Source organism: Epinephelus moara, chromosome 12 (assembly GCF_006386435.1).
Source record: "Epinephelus moara isolate mb chromosome 12, YSFRI_EMoa_1.0, whole genome shotgun sequence".
Taxonomy (NCBI): Eukaryota; Metazoa; Chordata; class Actinopteri; order Perciformes; family Serranidae; genus Epinephelus; species Epinephelus moara.
In genome coordinates this window covers 53093-73251 of record NC_065517.1, presented here as the reverse complement: position 1 = coordinate 73251, position 20159 = coordinate 53093, and the positions used below count along the sequence as shown (strand labels likewise).

Here is a 20159-nt window from a genome sequence, read left to right as displayed (position 1 = left end):
CAGCATTGCTTTTTAAGCTGTTGTTGAACTGTTGTATAAAAGCAATATCACACTGCGGCCTCGTGCCTACGACCAAATCACAGCCGTGATGATATACAGTACAACGTCACAATCTTGAGTGTGATATTGCTTAATTATACAACAGTTAGTTCCGGCCCTGCAATCTGATTGGTCGGGAGACAGTAAAACCGTGACGATACTGGAGTACAACATCACGGTTATTTCACTGTGTATGTATCACTCCGCCTCACAGCTGATTGCAATCAACAATCAAATCAAAACTGACTGTTAGTGTCAGTTAGGTCAGCAGTTGCGTTGCATCCCTGGGAAAGCATTTAAACAAACTTCCACCAGATGCAAATGCCCTTTATCTGAAGCCCAGGATGACAGCAGCTCACACAGACAATATCTGGTACACTAAAGCTCCGCTGGGAATAAACTCACTCGCACAGATGCTACCGAAGATGTGTAAAGAGGCGGGGACAACAGCTATCTACACCAATCACAGCCTCAGGGTGACTGCCTTACAGAAGCTGTCAGATGCAGGTCTTGAAGCTAGGGAGATCATGACAGTGAGTGGGCACAGGTATGATGTTGTTTTAACGTAGCCTGTATAAAGTTAGTCTTCTAATTAGGAGTCGGGCCCTAAAATATACCTTTTGTCTTGCAGGTCTGAGAGCTTGTTAAAAAGCTACTGGAAGCCATACATGGAGAGCAGAAAACGATGGGGCAACATACTGTCAGATCAGAAGGCAGAGTCAGCTGTGCCTGTGAAGCGACAGTCCACCATGCAGTCACCAGAGACTTATTTCACCGGCTGCACAATTAATGGAAATGTGCAGATAAATGTGTATAAAGAGTAAGTGTCTGGCGCACCATGTCTGCGTTACATAGCAACAGTGACAGCTGAGTCTTGAGGGAACTATTTTTGTTGGTGGAAGACAAATAAAATGCTTAAATTATCTATTTTGTCCTTATTTTTCAACATTTCTTAATCAGCCTTGCTTATTTAACTGTTGAACTGTTGTATAAAAGCAATATCACACTCGAGCTCGTGATGTTATACTCGTATCGTCACGGCTGTGATTGTCTTAGGCCTGCGGCCTCGTGCCTATGACCAAATCACAGCCGTGACGATATACGAGTATAACATCACTCCCTCTCGTGTGATATTGCTTAATTATAGGACAGCTAAAAAGACATTCCGGTCAAATTGCCTGATGACAGGTTCTAAATTATTGCGCTGGATCAACTGCTAGTTTGTAACCATAGCAACGGAGACTCAGAGCAGAGGCAACGGATTACAACGGGCATCATGAGTGATTTTATTGTTTCATTTAATTTATTTGGTGAATTTGATCATTTTGATGAATGGGATGCAGAAGGAGAGAGGATAGAGAATGAAAAGAAAAAGGGAGAAACCGCACAAGGAGGTGACACCAGAAGAATTAAATAATTTAGAAGATGAGAAGGATGAGCCCAACACCAAGAAGACAACGAAATGGGCAGTTCAAATGCTACTATGATGGACATGCCCGTATCACTTTCAAATTTCACTATTAACCCTTTTATACCGGTGGGAGCGCCCGCGATCCCATTTGTATGTTGATTTTTAAATGCCGGTAGAATTGCAACCAAATAAGACAGAGCAATAATTCTTTTTGCATTTAAACCGGAGGAGTTACTCTACCTTACCAAGCATTCATCATGTCCCAGAGTGCTGTTTCCTTACACTGACAGGTTTGTAGAAAAACAGTAAAAAGCACTAAGAACAAAAACATTATAATCCTGATTGCGGGTATTCACAGCACTTCCTATGTTGGACTAAACGGCGGGTATTCACAGCACTTCCTATGTTGGACTAAACGTCATCATGTTGTGAGCATGAACTGTCATGTGATTTTCTTGCGTGTCTTTCTCGCGACACTACCCGCGGCAACAAGGAGTGAAGTCATTTCCTGGGAAATTTCTTTCTTTCTTCTGCAGTAAATATTTCTCTCAGCTTGCAGTCACACACTCGCTCTTGCTCCCGTTTTGTATTTTACTCTTTCACAACAACACTTAGACACACACACACACAGATACTCACCTAGGGATGTCACGATTATAGATTTTCTTGGTACGATTATTGTCAGAGAAATAATCACGGTTTTACGATTATCACGATTATTATGCATAAATTAATTTCACACTATAAATGTGTAAAATCACATGAACACTCCTGATAGATCTTTAAGTTTCATTTATTTCCATGTGCTCCTGCTTTTTCTTTTATCTCTCAACACAACAGTGATGGTTATAAGTATGTGTAGCAACTATTTTGTTCATGTATGAAAATATAGTAGCCGTACAACCAGGCTTGGTAAGGTTGGAGTGTTTTTAAGTTGATGTAAAAATAAACGACGAGCATTTGTGAAATCCCGCACTCGTGTGAATGTGAGTTTCTGCCTGCCGCCCCACTCCAAAGAGCTACACGGACCCAAAACCATTACAATCACAATCACGCTGCGTGCACACTAACTGCGAAACTATCCGTCAAAAAAGTTTTTGAGACGTGCCTTAGCTTGTCACGTTGCACTGTAAGCCCAACTCATATCATACCACTACGCCATTAATTGCAAATGACACGCTAACATGTAATTTTTAATTCAATGTAGTGTTGCACGGTATACGGGTACTAAAATCGTACTAGAGTATTCCAAACGGTACTATACTGCATTTGGAAAATACCGGTACTTTGAAATTGATTCGATTCATTAATTTATTTTACTCAATTATGCACACAAACGCCTTTCTTGTTCCTACTGGAGCACAGATTGCACAAGTGGTGTGTATGACAACACCTGTATCAACATTCGCAGCTGGCGCATGTGAAAAAAGACAAGAGAAAGTCTGCCTAGCAAAGGGAGACAACACGAGACAACACAAACTTGGTGGGACATTTGAGTTACCAAACCGTGACGTGTGACGTCCGTACCGAGGTACTTACCGAACCATGATTTTTTTGGTACCGTTACACCCCTACTATTATCCAAAGAGTATCGAAAAGTATCGAAATTCATATTGGTATTGGTACCGAAACAAAGATTTTGGTATCATGACAACACTAATTCAATGTTACATTAGATAAATTGAGATTGATGTATTTCAACCCAGTTATTGTGTATTTACCTTTACTTGTGCATGTAAAGCCGGGTGGTTGTCCCGCAGGTGTTGTATCATGTTGCTCGTGCTTGATCCTTTGGCTGCGACTTTTTTGCGGCATGTTTTACAAACTGGAAAGCCGTCGTCCACAATGACCCCTTGGTCATTTTTGCGATACTCATTTTGCGATAGCCAAAATGATCGCACACGGCTGACTTTATCCGTATTTTGGGGGGAATAAGTCTTCTTCATCCATACTTCATCACTCGGAGAGAGTTTGTGTAACTTTGTTTTCGTTCCGTGCGAGATGCGCTGACCTACTGTATATGGTTCCGCGTCCTGGCATAATCTTTGGAGAGTGACGGTGTTGAGGAATCTTTACGAATAAGTCTGGCGTTTAAAATCGCGGTTATCCCTATACTCACCCCACACACACNAAAACGGCTTTTCTCCCGGCGCGAAGCTTTCGAGCTAATTACAGCGTCGGATGAAGATTCAGTCCACTCATCTGGTCCGGATTCTGCCGACAGTGGAGATGAAGCCGACCTCATCCAAGGGAGAGATCCCTCCTATGACATGTGTGTATATATTCATGAAATATTGTTTGTTTTTGAGTTAGAGTAAAGTAAAGAAAATATATATGTAACACAACTGAAAGCATTTTGCACTAAATACGCACCATTATTGTATTACTCTCATGTTGAACACATCTAACACACTGTGTAACATCTGTGTGCAGAGTTGACGATGATGAGGAGGAGGAAGTGGGGGTCTCCTCTTCCTGCACCCCGGAGGGAGGCAGAGGGGGAGGAAGGAGTCGGTCTCCAGCAAACAGAGTCTCCAGGTCAGAGACACTCCCTGGTGATGCAGCTGGCTGGAGAACCGAAAAGGAGCCTGACATCTTGCCACATCCCCTACCACATTTTCTGCCCAAAAGGAGGCCAGGTGTGCAGCCACCCCTATCACAGTATGTGGACAATCCCTCTCCATCTGAGCTGTTCAGGATTTACTCTCACCGGGCTGCCATCAAAACACTGTGTGCCAACACCAATAAAAATGCAGCAAAAGATATTGCTTATCGTGGACAGGAACCGTCACAAGACCTATCACAGCTCCCCTGGTGCTATTGAAAAGTAATGTTTGACTTTGAACTTGGAACTTTGGTTGTTCTATTGTAAATAGTTTATTTTGATGTACATGTTGTATTTTTGCTAATTGTGCACAATGTGCATTTAACTTTCATTTTTGTCACATTTTATAAAAATGAGTGTATCTGAAAAAAATTAAGTTATGAAAACACCCAAAATAAATTTTCTGTGGTTTGAAAGGATTTTGTGCAACTTTTTTACATTTACAATTTTGAGGGATACAGCTGATATGATATTTCTGTATTTAGAAAAATATGTGTAAAAACAAAAACGATTTTCTTTTTTTTTGTGGTTTATTGCACTTTTTAGCAATTTCTTTCATTAGTATGGACATATGTATTGCACTTTTTAGCAATTTCTTTCATTAGTATGGACATATGTCCACACATATCATTAAAATTTGGGATTTAAGGGTCGTATTGATGTATAGCATATTAAAATACTCCAAAAAAATGGCCCTACAGCGGGTAAAAATTGTAAAGATATGCTCTGGCGGACTTGTTCTATGGTAGGTCATAAAGGGTTGATGGTATTGTAGCATTTAATTTTAAATAGGAAACAATCATTAATTTGTTAATGTGTTTATATGATTTAATCTCAACTACTATATGCTTATGAATTATTTGCTGCAATTAAAAATGATTTTGACTAATATTTGGATGTTGATTATTTGAAACAAATTTTTTTGGGCCTATAAATGAACGCCAATGAATCATGAAATTAATATCTCAAGGGTTTTTTTTGCACATCATCCTCTGACCACCAGAGTCTGTAACACACAAGCGGTAAGAAGTGCACTGGTTTTCTGAAATAATCATCTTCTGAATATCACATAACGTTTAGCCATCATCTCACTTCCCTTCACTGATCAGAGTCGCTATGCTCTCTACACTGCGGCCACAGCGGGTTTCCATGGCAACACCTGTGAACTACAGAGATTAAATAGTCCGCTCAGCTGTGGCTTGTGAAAAACTCATGATTTGAACTGTAAAACACATTAAAGCATAAATAATTGATTTAATATTCATTTCTTTGGTAAGTGACCATGGTATAAGCAGGTTAATGCCCTTTGAGGTGTCCATTATCAAGAATGAATGGACTTCGCATTCACGAAGACGGTTCACGCCTCCGCGTCGTCCATTAATTCCTGATAATGGACACCTCGTCGGGCATTAACCCTTACATAACTTAATGCCTAATAAAATGTTAACGGGTGACTTATATAAAAATTATAAATCCAATATAAATACAAATAAACATATGATATAATATATAATATATAAAATATCAAATTGAAATTAGCTATAGAGACTAATACTGTTTTTTTGTACCAGGCTGTAAACATGTTTATTTCTGCAGTTCTTCAAACTGCCATTCAAGTGGCCACTTGAGGAACTGCAGTTCGTGGTGCCGGCATTTTTTTAGCCCCAGAGGTTGCTGCTTGGTATTGACATACAAGAGTCAGTTTAGCATCAAAGAGAACAGCACACAGTTCCTGCAGCACACATTTAAGGTCAGTGATCAAGGTGTGAATATATAGCCTATTATTGAATTGGATCCTAAATGCTGCAAACCTCCATCTGTATGTTTTTAATCAATAGTTGTGTTTTCATAAACATTATTTTCGCATTTTGCCCTTTTGCGAATTTGACTGTTTATGGAAACAGCTTTTCAGACATCCTTAAATGGGTTTAAATGGGTTAAATTCACTTGGACTTTCGCTGCTAGGTTGAGAGCAGGGAACACTCAGCGCTGTTCATGCTGATGTCTTGTCAAGTCTTTCCTTACTTGTAAAATCTAGATTTATATTTTATTCCTGTTTGCTGTAAAAAGCCTATATGCCTGAGGGACATTCAGTTTTGGGATGACGTAAAGTAGGCTAGAGATATTCCGGATATCCACGGATTTGGGTCATTCAATTTTAATTATTAGGCTAATTAATAGCGGATAGGGTACGGGCGGATTAAAACCAGCAGACGTCTGTGTTATACTTTCCCAAACTATAGGCTTTATTGTGTGTAGAACCACTTTCTACAGGTGGCGTCTGGCTTAACTCGCCAATAATGCGCTGAGAAAAATGTTTGAAGTCCAAAAAAAGTAATTTTTTACAGAAAAAGTAAACAAAACAGGTTTCAAAATTCAAATTATATTTTGCTCAAACGAAATCTTCAATATGACACCTTATCTTTGGTTACTTTCCTTTCAAACATTTTTTTAAATATGTGCACTCCACAGACAGAAAGCACTGCACGGAGCGAGGTTTTTGAGCCTGCTCGGCTTTCAGTTATAACTGACAGGACTGCAAATATAACACAAACACTTAAGATGTCATACTTTAAAACAAACTCTTAACTGGCCGGATCAACGAGACCCTCCCCCGGGGTCTGGGCTTGTGGCGCTGGTCCGACCTGGCCCGTATGCTGTGGAGGTTCCAGCGCTGGAACACCAAGCGGCTGACTACCTGACAGACACCCGCAGACACAAAGCTGGAAAGCGGGAGGACACTCCTAATTCCCCGATCCTTAACTAACCTCCACCCTACCCCCGGAACTTCTCCACCTACGCTGGCTGTCTTCGCCCCCCCCTCCCGGGCCGTGAATGCAAAAGAGGTGGCTTCGTTGGGCACTTTACAGCAGCTCCGCTTCCCAGAGCCAAACTGTGACCCCTGCGATCACATGACGTGTCAACGCACGAACATCTAATAACCACACGTCTAGGCGTGTGCAGGCATTGCAGGCACATTGCATGTGCAACAAGTACACGCTGAATGCAGGCACAGTGCACGCGAAGCAAGTACACGGTGATGGTTGCACACGCAATGTACACGTATCAAGTACGCAGTGAATGCACTGTGTGTGTGTTCGCTGATACGTTTCACGTTTCACCCCTCACACACACACACAAGCGAACAGAGAGCGCGCGTCAGAAAATATGTCAACAACATGAAAAGAAGACAAAAATATCTGCGCTCCCAGGGTGGTGAAGATAGTGAAGAAGAAATGTTCTGATGTTTAGTTCAATGTACAGTTCAAATAATTGTTCAGTTGTTGTAAACCTAGGGGAAACACTGTGCTGGTAAATCTTTGGTTGAGGTCAGTAAGGTTAATATTCAAACAGACATCCTGGCACATGTCCAGTCTTTGTTTCGGTGCTTCTATTGAACCCTGCAGTGAAGATGGCGCATGAAATAGAATGGTAACTGGGCGTCCCGTCAGCCTGGGGTTTAAGAAGTTGTCCATGTAATCACAATGTCCCCAGTTCTTGTCTCTCTGGGGACCTTTGTTACATGACATTCCTGCTCTCTCTCTCTCCCCTCATTTCCTTGCTCCTCTCTACTATCCACTATCAAAATACAGGAAAAAAATTCTCAAAAAATACAAAACAAGATTGAAGAATGGCTGCTAGCTGAAAGGTCGGACAGAAGGCAGGTTTTTTAGAACTCCCCAGCTTGTTTGATAAAGTTCTACAACGTTTTTTTTCTCATTTCTAATAAGTGCAGTATTACTTTCATTTGTCACATACATCCTCACTGTGGTGTATCACTGTAGGATTTAATACTAAGTGTCAGCAACAGTTCATGTATAACAGTTTTGTTTTCACTGACTCTGAATGTCAAAAGCAAAGTCTGCGACCGGACACATCTGAAAGCTAAGCAAGGTTTGGCCTAAAACCTGTTTTACAACATAGCAAAGTTCTTGAACAAGTCCTACTGCACACAACCACACAAACCACAGGCAGCACATCTAGCAAGATGCAGTAAGAAGGTTTCAAAATACAGTACATGCCTGCAACTTACAGACAACTATCAGAGTGTTTCCTCTACATTCAGTCAGCATGGCCATCAACTGAAACAAGAATCATACACTCCTTACTTCTGTTTTTAAAGCTGTGCATATCATCAAATATAGCAGCCATAGTTGGTTTTCATGTTTGGCAGTGAATTGCCCTGATTATATGATGTTGTCAGCCTGGAGAGAACTTGATTCCATCACCTTGACAATCAGGTCAATTTAAAGGGCAACTATGACCATTTTCAAAATTCATACATGGTATTCCTATGGTCTAAGACAGTCCAAAACAATTACTTAAAAGGAAATTTCGGTTTATTTCAACCTGTCTCCTATCGTCCTAAATTTGTTTCAATTGACTAGTGACATAAAAATAATAGTTAGCATGTTAGCCGTTAGCCGAGATACAGCCGGGGCGCATAGTAGCGTCAGACCTGTTAAAACGTAAGTGAAAGAGCACACTTCAGGCACGGTATGAGATCGCTGCTTGTTCTCGCGATATTTCGGCCGCGCTTTGGAAAGCAGCGCTAAATGGTAAACAAACATGGCACCACACCAGTAAGGTAAGACAACACGTTTACATGTCGTTTTCAATATGTTCTCTGACATTTATCCTAACGATATGAGGCGGTCTTTGTGGAAAAAAAGCTTGTTTAGTGGACTAACTTTGCACTTGAAGTATGCCCTTTCACTTACGTTTTAATAGGTCTGACGCTACTATGCGCCCCGGCTGTATCTAGGCTAACGGCTAACATGCTAACTATTATTTTTATGTCACTAGTCACTTGAAACAAATTTAGGACGATAGGAGACAGGTTGAAATAAACCGAAATTTCCCTTTAACATGAACTCTCTCCCAAATCCAAAAACTAAGTGCTAAAACCCAAATTTGTTATGTCATAGGGTACTGAGTGTGGAGCTGCTTCACTGACAATGAATGGCAAGAGATGTTACGATGACATTAGTCCCTTTTAAACTGCCTCTTCAAGGTGGGGATTTAATGGCGCCACCCCACCATTCTGTATAAAAGTATCTGTATCACAGAATGGGGAGACAGAGTTGTCTCACCTTTAAGGCTACATCAGAGGTAGTGCCAAAACGATGTCTGTATAAATAGGACAGCCAGCAGGATGGGCTTATGGGTGGCAGGGATGTGACATTTTTAACAATGTGTTATGTGTGCAACAAACCGCAGGAGATTTAAAAAGCAGCTGACAGCAGTTAGCAGGTAACTCAAAGAGGAAGAACAGTGGCCGAAAATTTCCGAAAATTGGGAAAACAATGAGGTCCTGGAGCTTCTTATCCTCCGAGCAGAGTACAAGATGAGTCACCATATAACAGAGACGGTACACGATTGTTATTGCCACGGTAATGCCACTGTTATTGTCTAGAAAGTGCTGCCAACACATAAGTTATGTCACACTAGAGGCAGACGATGTTGTGTTACATGTCATGCCCATCACGTCTCTTTTGATATCGCAATGCCAGCATGCAGTCTAAAGTCACACACTGAAGTGACATGATGCCGCCATTGTTTGGATCTGTGTAAAAATGAAAAGGAGGCATAAAGAACGGACTTTGTTCTATTTCTATGTAAAAAAGAGCTACTGAGAGCACCCAGGGGAATGTTGTGAGTATGCCAGTACATTTTCTGTTTCAAAAACAACATTCTGTGGGTCCACAAAATCAGTCTCCCATGCATTGTCTATAGAGCAGTTTCAGACTTTATTCCCTATCACAAGTTTGAGACTTCCTTCTCTGGTTTTGGCTTTGAGAGAATGTAGCTCATGTTCATTAATATTGATTAAACTTTCCTAGACCATATAAATAACACTGGAATTCTTAATTTAGGTGAGGTACCGCTTTAATACCCTGTTATAGGGTGGGGTTCATGGGTTCTTATTAAAAACAAACAGACGCTTGGTCCATTATGGTCTGGTGTGAAGTGGAGACAAGCAAAGCATTAGATGCATTTGGGTGTGGGAACTTACAGTAATGCACTGTCACAGAATGAACATAAGCTAAGACACAACACACTGTTTGCACAATGAAATTTACATATTTCTTACATAACACCTAAAGCAAATGTCAAAAGAGTAAGTTAATCTCTACTATCAGAAGGAGCTAACTAAAGGTCCCATATTAAAGAGCCAGATTTCAATTCTCTTATGAAAGGTATAGGTGCTGTAAAAATACTGTGAAAGTATCAAAATGTTCAATCCATACAGAAATGCACACAATCCATAATTCAGAAATGGCACCCTTAAATGAGCTGTGATGTCACAACTATACTATATAGAAGGTAGGAACTGCCGCTACAGTGCTGTTACAGTCATTCCCCAGCTGCACTAACAGTGCAGAGATACCAAAAGCGCAAATGTGCAAGACCTGGAAACACTGACCAATCAAGAGCAGACTGGGCTTTATTGGTACAGGGCTTTAAGACACACATGCACAGGGCGTTTCAGACAGAGGCAGATAGTATGAGAAAGATGATGTGTTTTTTGAATACTAAAGCACGTAAACATGTTTGACTATAAAGCCCAAATAAAAGTATAAACCTGAAAAATAATAGTAATATGGGACCTTTAATGGCTGGAGTTTCCTGTCTGCGAAGTTCTTTCCACACACAAACTGCAAACAGTTTTAAGTTCAGATTACACAGCACAGCCAGACAAGAGGAAAATGGGAATTTCAAGGAACTAACGTTTCAGTGGTTTCAGGGCATAAAGTGGTTTTGCAGAAGCCATGCTGACATCAGATCTGAGGGAGCTCCTGTTAACATTAGCTAGACATGCAGCCAAATCCAACGGTGGGGGTGGCGTTATCCAGTTAACCACACCGCTAGCTAGGCTAGGCTAACCAGCTAGCTAACTGGCTTGCTAACTTAAATTCCCTGCTGGAGAAAGCTGATAGCATGATTTATGTAACTGACATTTGGTTTATTGCCGTCCGTGTTTTCGACTTGTTTTATATGATGAGTCGGAAAGAAGGAGCAGTTAACATTATAAACACAACACAAGCGCCACATCATGGAAAACTCACCCATTCCTGTCCTTCGCACCGCCTCGCAATCAAACGTTGGGAATCTCTTCAGCAGCCTTACTGCTAGCTTGCTACTAGCCAGGTAGATGTGTTGAATCAAAACAAAGTGTTTTTTGTCAATTCACTGCCGAGAAAGAGATAAAGTGAGCCGTATATCCATTCGTCCTTCGCCCCAGCAGTAGCAGCGTCCCCACTTCTCACTTAGTAGTGCTTCAAGATTATTGTGCAGGAAGTTAAGTAGGAGTCTCCACCTTACTTGGACTTGCCTCAACGGGTTGCTGCTTGCTGCTTGCTGCCACCAAAATACAAAATAGCAGGAAACTTCGCGATGTCTCAGGCCGGACAGTCCCGCGAGAGGAATGTTTAATGGAACGTTGATGATCCCCCTTGTATTATTGGCCCACTCAGCAAGTACAGTAGCTACTGTGTGTGCGCGTGTACGTGAGTGAGTTTTTGAAAAAACTTAATTCACTCACTCCAGCTCCTCCAAAAGACTATGACATGTGTGGATGTTTTCACGGAACCAGCAGTCATTAGGCTTTGAGGAATGTGATCAGAATTGGAAACGTTTATTTAAGGTACACATAATCAGGGGCGTTTCTAGGACTTGAGGACACTGGGGGCTTAGCACGGACCTCAGTGTGTGTGTGTGGGGGGGGGGGTGGTCTTACACTTGAAACAGTTTTTATAATATAATATGATTAAAGAGATTGTTTCTCAGCAGCTAAAACAGAAGTGGACCATTGAGGTTTGGAACAAACCAAAACTTAGAATTTTCTGTCGGATTAAAAATGAGTTTGGTGTAGAGAATTATGTTAAATATAATTTGTCTAAGAGGAGAAGATCATTGTGTGCCCAGTTCAGGTCAGGTATTCTTCCTCTGCATATTGAAACAGGACGTTGGGTTGGAACAAATGAGGATGATAGATTTTGTTTTTTATGTGATCTCAATGAAATTGAAAATGAAGTTCATTTTGTTTTGTATTGTCCATATTATCATGATTTAACAGTAAAGTTATTTAACAAACTGGAAGTGGAAGAGATGAGACAGGATACAGATTTGCTGGCATGGTTATTTGAATATAAACCATTTTTATTTGCAGAATTTATAGAAAAGGCCTGGGTTAAAAGAAGTATGACATTGTACAGATGATTATGTCTCGTTTTTGTTTTTTGTTTTTTTGTGTGTGTGTTGTGGTTATGTACAGTTGAATTTTGTTATGTGTACCGGAAGTCACATATGAAATGGGTTTTTTTTCTATGCTTCATTGGTGTCATGTAATCCCGTGTGGGATGGGCCACTTGTGGCATGACACGTAAATAAATAAAAATCATCATCAATCATCATTATACTTTCTAGATTAATAATGAATTGTGATGTTAAAAATATTAGTAGCTGTAAATAGTATAGAGTGTCCCAGGAATGAGTCTCAAAACCTGGAAATGAATAAGCACTCTTGCAATCTGTTCACATGTCTTAAAGTCAGTGAGTTTGTTGAATGGGTTTTTGGTTAGATGCCTGTAATAAGGTCTGTGGTTAACACAAGCTTAAGAGACTTTCACGTTTTTGTTCTACAATGTAAATACATCAGGGAATGACATACAGAAAGTCATCATGCAAAGCTGCGCCGAAGACAGCTTTACAGTCTTGTTGTGGTGACATTAGGTAATGCAACCGCAGTGTAGTTTATTTATGCCTAACATAAGCTGCTTACTTCTGGTGATTGCATTTACACTTCAAAAATCATGAAAGTGGTTTGTTTGTCACAGAGCTCATTTTCAGCAATCACCCAGAATGCAATGGAAAATTCCCACTGGCTTTTTCACCAGGGTGACACTGACTTCTGCGATGGCCTACAGCAAAACGTCATTAGAACATAATACTTTTACTGCTATCATTAAAATTAAAAGAATTTTGAGGTACTTGTACTTGAGTATTTCCATTTTATGCTGCTCTATGCTTGCACTCTCTACATCTCAGAGGGAAACATTGTACTTTTTACTCCATTACATTTATTTTTCTGCTTCAGACTGATTAATAATACAAAATCTAATTAACTTATGAATGATGATGTATTCATTCATTCATTCATCTTCTAACCGCTTCATCCTCTTGAGGGTCGCGGGGGGGCTGGAGCCTATCCCAGCTGACATCGGGCGAGAGGCAGGGTACACCCTGGACAGGTCACCAGACTATCGCAGGGCTGATACATAGAGACAAACAACCATTCACGCTCACATTCACACCTACAGACAATTTAGAGTTATCAATTAACCTAGTCCCCAATCTGCATGTCTTTGGACTGTGGGAGGAAGCCGGAGTGCCCGGAGAGAACCCACGCTGACACGGGGAGAACATGCAAACTCCGCACAGAAGGGGCTCCCACGCCCGGGATCGAACCGGCAACCCTCTTGCTGTGAGGCGAGAGTGCTAACCACCACACCACCGTGCCGCCATGATGATGTATTATTATAGATTAAATAATCCAGCAGTATACAGTTTTAAGTTTTGAAAATCAGTTCCACCTTTACCAGCTGCAACATTAAAGTAATTATCTGTCGGGGGAAAAATCAATACAGCATAGTATTGCAATATTTTTGTGTGTCAATATATTGTCCTTACACAGAACTCAAGTATCAATTTCTTTTATTACATACATTTTTAATATTACAAATACAAATTTAACTTTTGTTAGCCTTTTAGAAGAATTGAATCAATTGCCTATTCAGTCCACTAAATACATTTTGCTTCAATGATAATCCAGATGTTGACAAAGTTTTCCTTTGGGGAAATAATTTGCAGTTGAAAAAACATTGCAATAAATCACAATATCTTTATCACAATACTCAGCATATCACAATATGTTTATAATATAATATATTATAATATAATATAATATTATATTGGAATATTATTGTGGTGCCTCTGGTGAGTCCCACCCCTAATAGCCTTAGGTGCACAGGCCTAACAATGGCACTGCACATTATTTTATCACTCATATGAATTGAGATTGGCCTTATCCATAAGACTTTATCTTGGATGACACTGTTTGAATGATAAGAAACTGCCTCTGATCTCACGAGAGTTCCAAGTCTTGTGTTGGTTGAAGAGAATTTAAAATATGATTACAGTCAGTTGATTAAAAAAAGAATAATATCATCACTTTAAAAGTCCCATATTGTAATGAGTCGGATTTCCATTTTATTTAAATGAAGCAGGTATATAGGTGCTACTATAAATACTGTTAAAGTATCAAAATGCCCAATCCACAGAGAAATGCACACAGTCCGTTTTCAGAAACTGTGCCTTTATATGTGTTGTCAAATTTTTTTGGAAAGCTGTGATGTCATAACTATACCATAAACTGAATCACTGCAATGCTGCACGGACACTTCTGAATAGACTTGATTGATTGATTTCAGTTGTGGAAATATGTGAAATCATCAAACTTGTTCATTTCTGTTGTCATTTTCATTCATGACTGTATTACTTAAAGATATAAAGTTAAACATGGTGGTCTGACCTATCTGATGTTTCTGTTGTGCTTATTTTATGTAATGTTTAGTTTAGTTTAGTTTAGTTTAGTTTAGTTTATTAAGGATCCCCATTAGCTGGTACCGTAGTAACCAACTAGTCTTCCTGGGGTCCTATCATATCATCAACAAAAGACCACATTTATTTTACATTTTAATACAATTATAATATACCTAATGATAAAAATTAATTAAAACATGCAACATTTGATAATTTTCGTAAATCTAACAATTCATTTTCTCTGAAAACCCGGAACACTCTACATACAGCAAAGTCAACATTTACAGGCAGACATTTGAAGCAGATTATTCCAGAGAGTTGTTGCTCTATGAATAAAAGATCGTGATAAAGCATTTGTTCTTGGGCGAGGCAGTACCAGCTGACCATTGCTGGACCATCTAGTGCTATGATCTTGCACAGTATTTCGAAAAACAATTTGTTCAAATATAAAATCAGGTGTTCTAATGATCAAGACTGATATAAACGATACAGATGTGCTGCTTGCTATCATCTTTGATGAACCAAATCTACTAGCATGGACACTAAACAATGTACTGCTGTGGACAAGGCCCCAGAAAAACCTATTTAAGCCTCTCAAAAAAATCTAAATAAGTTTAACTGTAAGCTCTATTTGAAATATTTTTTCACCACTTTACCTTGCAAGCTAACTGACTGAGGCAGTGTTAGACTAGCACTTCCCATGTTCTCAAGTCTGATGGTGTTGAGACAATGGCTTTAGTTCCCTGCTGGAAAAGGCTACCTGACAGCCAGGCAAAGCAGTGAAAACTATTCCAGTGCCCTGATATGGATTTTTTGGGTGGACCTTTTTTAGGTAGCTAAAACTAACCAAGTGAGGCAGCATCTGCTCAGCGCCGTGTGATTTTAATGTATGTGACATGGGGGTTTTCTACCTGAAAGTAATTGTAAAAAAGCATTTTGATTTGGTCTATATAAAGGTAGAAATTGCCACTACAGCGCTGTTAACAGTCATTCCCCAGCTGCAATGACAGAGACACTGGGTGTTTCTCAAAGGCTGCACAGTGAAATAGGTTAAAAAACTTGGCCGACAAACAACAAAAGAAGGATTTCTATTGTACGTTATACCTAATTTATTGAGTTATAATCCTGTCCTTATTTACAAACATTTCTGTTTTAGAGTGTATATAGCCTGCCTATATATATAGCCCTATATATCTGCAGGGACAGATGAGTAAGATAAGATAAGATACACCTTTACTGACCCCACAAATTCCAGTGTTACAGCAGTCAAGGAGAAAGAGTCAGATTAAAAATTTCAAAATTTAAACTTAAAAACTTAAAACTTAAAAACTAGGCATGCAAAATAAAGTACAAAAATACAAGAAACGGCAATAAATAATAACAATAATAATAATAATAATGAGAAGTGGATAATAATGAGCAGTGAATAAAAATGAGCAGTGGATTAAAGAGAGCATATCTAGTGCAAGTGATTGTATGTGCAAACGGCAACAAGGGGGGACAGTAAGCTTATAATAGTGTTTATAAAGTGTCTATAGTGTCCATAAAGTGTCCATGGTGCAGTTTATTGTGATCAGTGCTGGTTATGTAGTCTGACAGCAGCAGGCAGGAAGGACCTGCGATAGTGTTCCTTCAAACACTTTGGGTGAAGCAGTCTATTACTGAAGGAGCTCTCCAGAGCTTTTAGCCCTTTTTAGATAGGAATTGTGCAAATTTGCAGGAAAGCCCAATCAGTCTTTTTCAGCATTGGCAGTATAAAAACAAAATTGGGGAGGGAGGAAAATTGCCGCCTACCTACTTTTGTTTATACAGAATGTGCCTTTTTCTGGGCAATGGGGGCGTGAGCAAGTAACAAACCTGTAGCTCAGCATGTGACGTAAACAGCGACTTGGGAGGGAAGCCGCGGTTAGTCAGGTGGCGGTAGTCAGACGGCGATTCTCTCGTAAATCGACCCGTTCTTCACCGTCCCTGTCATCTGACGGTTAATGGCCTCTTTGTTTGCGAGTGCAAAGAGGGCGCGCAATTCCTTGTCTCCTCAGTTGCTCATCTTTACTGTGTCTGTTTCCCTCTTGCTACTAGCTGCTCGCTAATTCCTGCTATCAGCTATTTCCTGTTTATCCACCACCAGTGGCTCACAGAGTCGTCGGAGAACTTCTGCAGATGACAGGTGGGGGTGTCGTATGAAAAATCTGCAGTGTAGAGGGTGAAGACGAACGGTGCCAGCACTGTCCCCTGCGGGGCCCCCGTACTGCAGACAACCAAGTCCAATACACAATCCTGGGTCCTGACATACTGCGGCCGGTCCGTGAGGTAGTCCAAGATCCAGGATGTGAGGTGATTAGCCACTCCTTTGTGCTCCAGTTTGTCCCTCAGAAGTGCAGGCTGTATGGTGTTGAAAGCGCTGGAGAAATCAAAGAACATGATTCTCACAGAGCTTCCGGGCTTCTCCAGGTGAGAAAGAGCTCTATGCAGGAGGAAGATGACGGCAGCGTCCACCCCAATGCCAGGCTGGTAGGCAAACTGCAGCAGGTCCATTGAAGGGCCTACTGCGGGGCAGAGACAAGACAGGACCAGGCGCTCCAGAGTCTTCATGAGGTGCAATGTTAATGCCACCGGTCTGAAGCTGCTGAAGTCCTTGGGGTGTTGGAGTCTTGGGCACAGGGACCACGCAGGATGTCTTCCACAGCTGTGGTACTCTCCCTAGCCTCAGGCTCAGGTTGAAGATGGTTTTAACTATTCCGCACAGTTGGTCTGCGCAGGACTTCAGGAGCCTGCAGCTGATGCCGTCTGGACCTGCAGCCTTCCTCGTCTTTATCCTCCTCATCTGATCTCTCACCTGACAGGAGAGAAGGACAAGCTGGAGCAGGGGGGCTGTGTGCTGGGGGGTGGAGGTGATNTAGGTGGGGGGGAAGGTGAGGATGTGGGGGGTTGCAGCCATGATGCCTGGGCCAGGGGAGGGGCAGACTGATCAAATCTATTGAAGAACAGATTCAGATCATTCACCCACTTCTGGTCGCCTCTGGCCTGGGAGTCCAGTTGTTTGTGTCCTGAGATGGTTTTCAGACCTCTCCAGACTCCGCTGCAGCTGTTCCTCCATCTTCTTTTTATATTCTTCCTTTCCCCGCCTGATGTTTGTTCGTAGCTCCTTCTGCACGGCCTTCAGCTCCTCTTTGGTTCCAGAGTTAAAAACTCTCCACTTCTCCTTCAGGAGAGCTTTTATATTTGGAGTAATCCAGGGTTTGGTGTTGGAGAAGCAGCGTACAGTCCTGGTGGTTACGGTGTTTTCCACACAGAATTTTATGTAGTCCGTAATTCATGATGTCAAACTGTCAATGTCCTCCCCATGGGAATTGCTGAGTACCTCCCACACAGTGATCTCGCAGCAGTCCTTCAGGGCCTCCTTGGCCTCTTCAGACCACCTCCTCACAGTGCGGGTGGTTGCTGGTTCCCTCTGCACCAGAGGTTTGTAGATAGGCAGAAGATGATCCTGGTTGTGATCAGCTTTTCCTGGTGAGCAGGAGCTGCTGTAACAGGCGTCTGCACTGAGGGTGCCATCTTGCATATGAGTAGGCACTGTTCATCAACTTGTATGACATATATATGAAAATATATACAGTATTACCTGGCCACACCTGTGAACAGCATCTTTTGCATGTTCATTGAAAAGTAGGATTACTCCTCCCACTGCCAACTCTTCCCAAAACAACAGGACACATTTTTAGATAGCCATTTAATTGGCCAAATCAATGCTATAGATGAAAGTGTTAATGCTTCACACATTCCTGAGAATTTACAGAAACACCTCAACTGACCTAAAAATATAATCACAATGGATAGGGTCAGTTTTTATGTATGTAAATCATGTGACTCTGGAAATACTGCTTACATTTATTCAAATGCGGCTGTGGCTCAGAGGTAGAGCGGGTCGTCCACCAATTGAAAGATCAGCGGTTCCATCCTCGGCTCCTCCAGTCTGCATGTCGAAGTATCCTTGAGCAAGATATTGAACCTCAAATTGCTCCCGATGGCTGTTCCATCGGTGTGTGAATGTGTTAAAAACTATCAGGTAGCACCTTGTATGCTAGCCTCGGCCACCAGTGTATGAATGTGTGTATGAATGGGTGAATGGGACTCGTAGTGTAAAAAGGGCTTTGAGTGGTCAGATGACTAGAAAGGCGCTATACAAATGCAGGTCCATTTACCAAATGGTAAACATTAGATAGCCCAAAATTATCACAGTCTGCTAAGGGTTAATGACGCACACCTGGGGGCACTTGTTAGGAAGGAGTCTTGCCTCTGACAGGTGGGGGTGTTGTTTTTCACCCTTGAAAAACACCTACCAAGAACGCAGATGTGGAAGACCAATACTGACTAATCAGAGCAGACTGGGCTTTTTCGGGAGGGCTTAAAAAGACAGGCGCTAAAACAAAGTGTTTCAGTGAAAGGTTGAATATAGATATATTCAGGCAGACAGTATTAAAAAAAATATGTTTGAAAAAATATATTGAAATGAATGTTTTTTGAACATTAAAGTGTGTTAACATGTTCTAGTGGAAACCTCCAAATAAAAGTATGAACCTGAAAATGAGCATGAAATGGGCCCATAAAAGGGAAAGTATGTCCATTGACTTTTTTCACAGGGTATGTATCCCTAAGACAGTCAAAAAAAATATTAGGGGCTGTTCTGCTGTAGTATCATATAAAAAGCAAGTCATTGCTGTGCAGCAGGCACAGAATAAACTGTGAAAAGGGGAAAAAGGATGAGGGCCAATTCATCCTGACAGGATCCATTTAAGCAAAGTGTCAACAACCTTTCAAAAGGTAGCGTAAACAAATTCTGAGCAAATGTGTTTTACATAAATAAATAAAACACACACACACACACACACACAAACACACACACACAGCATGCTTCATTGTTCGCCAGTAGGCTGTCCATATGGATTATGGGAACCACATCAGTCTTCATTTACATCTGAGATATTTGTTATGGCAGCACAAAATTTTGTTGCCCACATTTATGCATTTACTTTCAGAGTATTGAGACCACTGGAAGCATAATTTTATTTATAATGCATTTATTTAATCAATACACTTAGTCAGTTAAAGATGAAATGAAAAGTGTAGATAAAACACTGCTGAGTCCACCAACAGATGAGAGCGGATGTGAATATTTTCATATCAAACTGGCATCAAGTATACAATTACACTATATTTGGAGCGGCTGGTCCTGTCTCGTCTCTGCCCCGCAGTAGGCCCTTCAATGGACCCGCTGCAGTTTGCCTACCAGTCTGGCACTGGGGTGGACGACGCCGTCATCTTCCTCCTGCATAGAGCTCTTTCTCACCTGGAGAAGCCCGGAAGCTCTGTGAGAATCATATTCTTTGACTTCTCCAGCGCTTTCAACACCATACAGCCTGCGCTTCTGAGGAATAAACTGGAGGACATAGGCAGGGCCGCCCCTCCCTAAATGCAGAACACGCGCTGTGCGTAGGGCCT

The 20159-nt window shown here is 41.1% G+C and overlaps 1 protein-coding gene across 2 annotated transcripts in view; it reads right to left on the bottom strand.

Moving 5' to 3' along the window:
• cd2ap (CD2-associated protein) overlaps positions 1–11516 on the bottom strand; it is a 289563-nt gene extending 278047 nt beyond the window's left edge. For both annotated transcript variants that reach the window (XM_050058858.1, XM_050058859.1), the window contains exon 1: positions 11126–11516. In XM_050058858.1, coding sequence (XP_049914815.1) covers positions 11126–11129 — 4 coding nt within the window. In that variant the 5' untranslated portion in view covers positions 11130–11516. The remainder of the gene's footprint in view (positions 1–11125) is intronic.
• Between the last annotated feature and the right edge of the window lie 8643 nt (positions 11517–20159).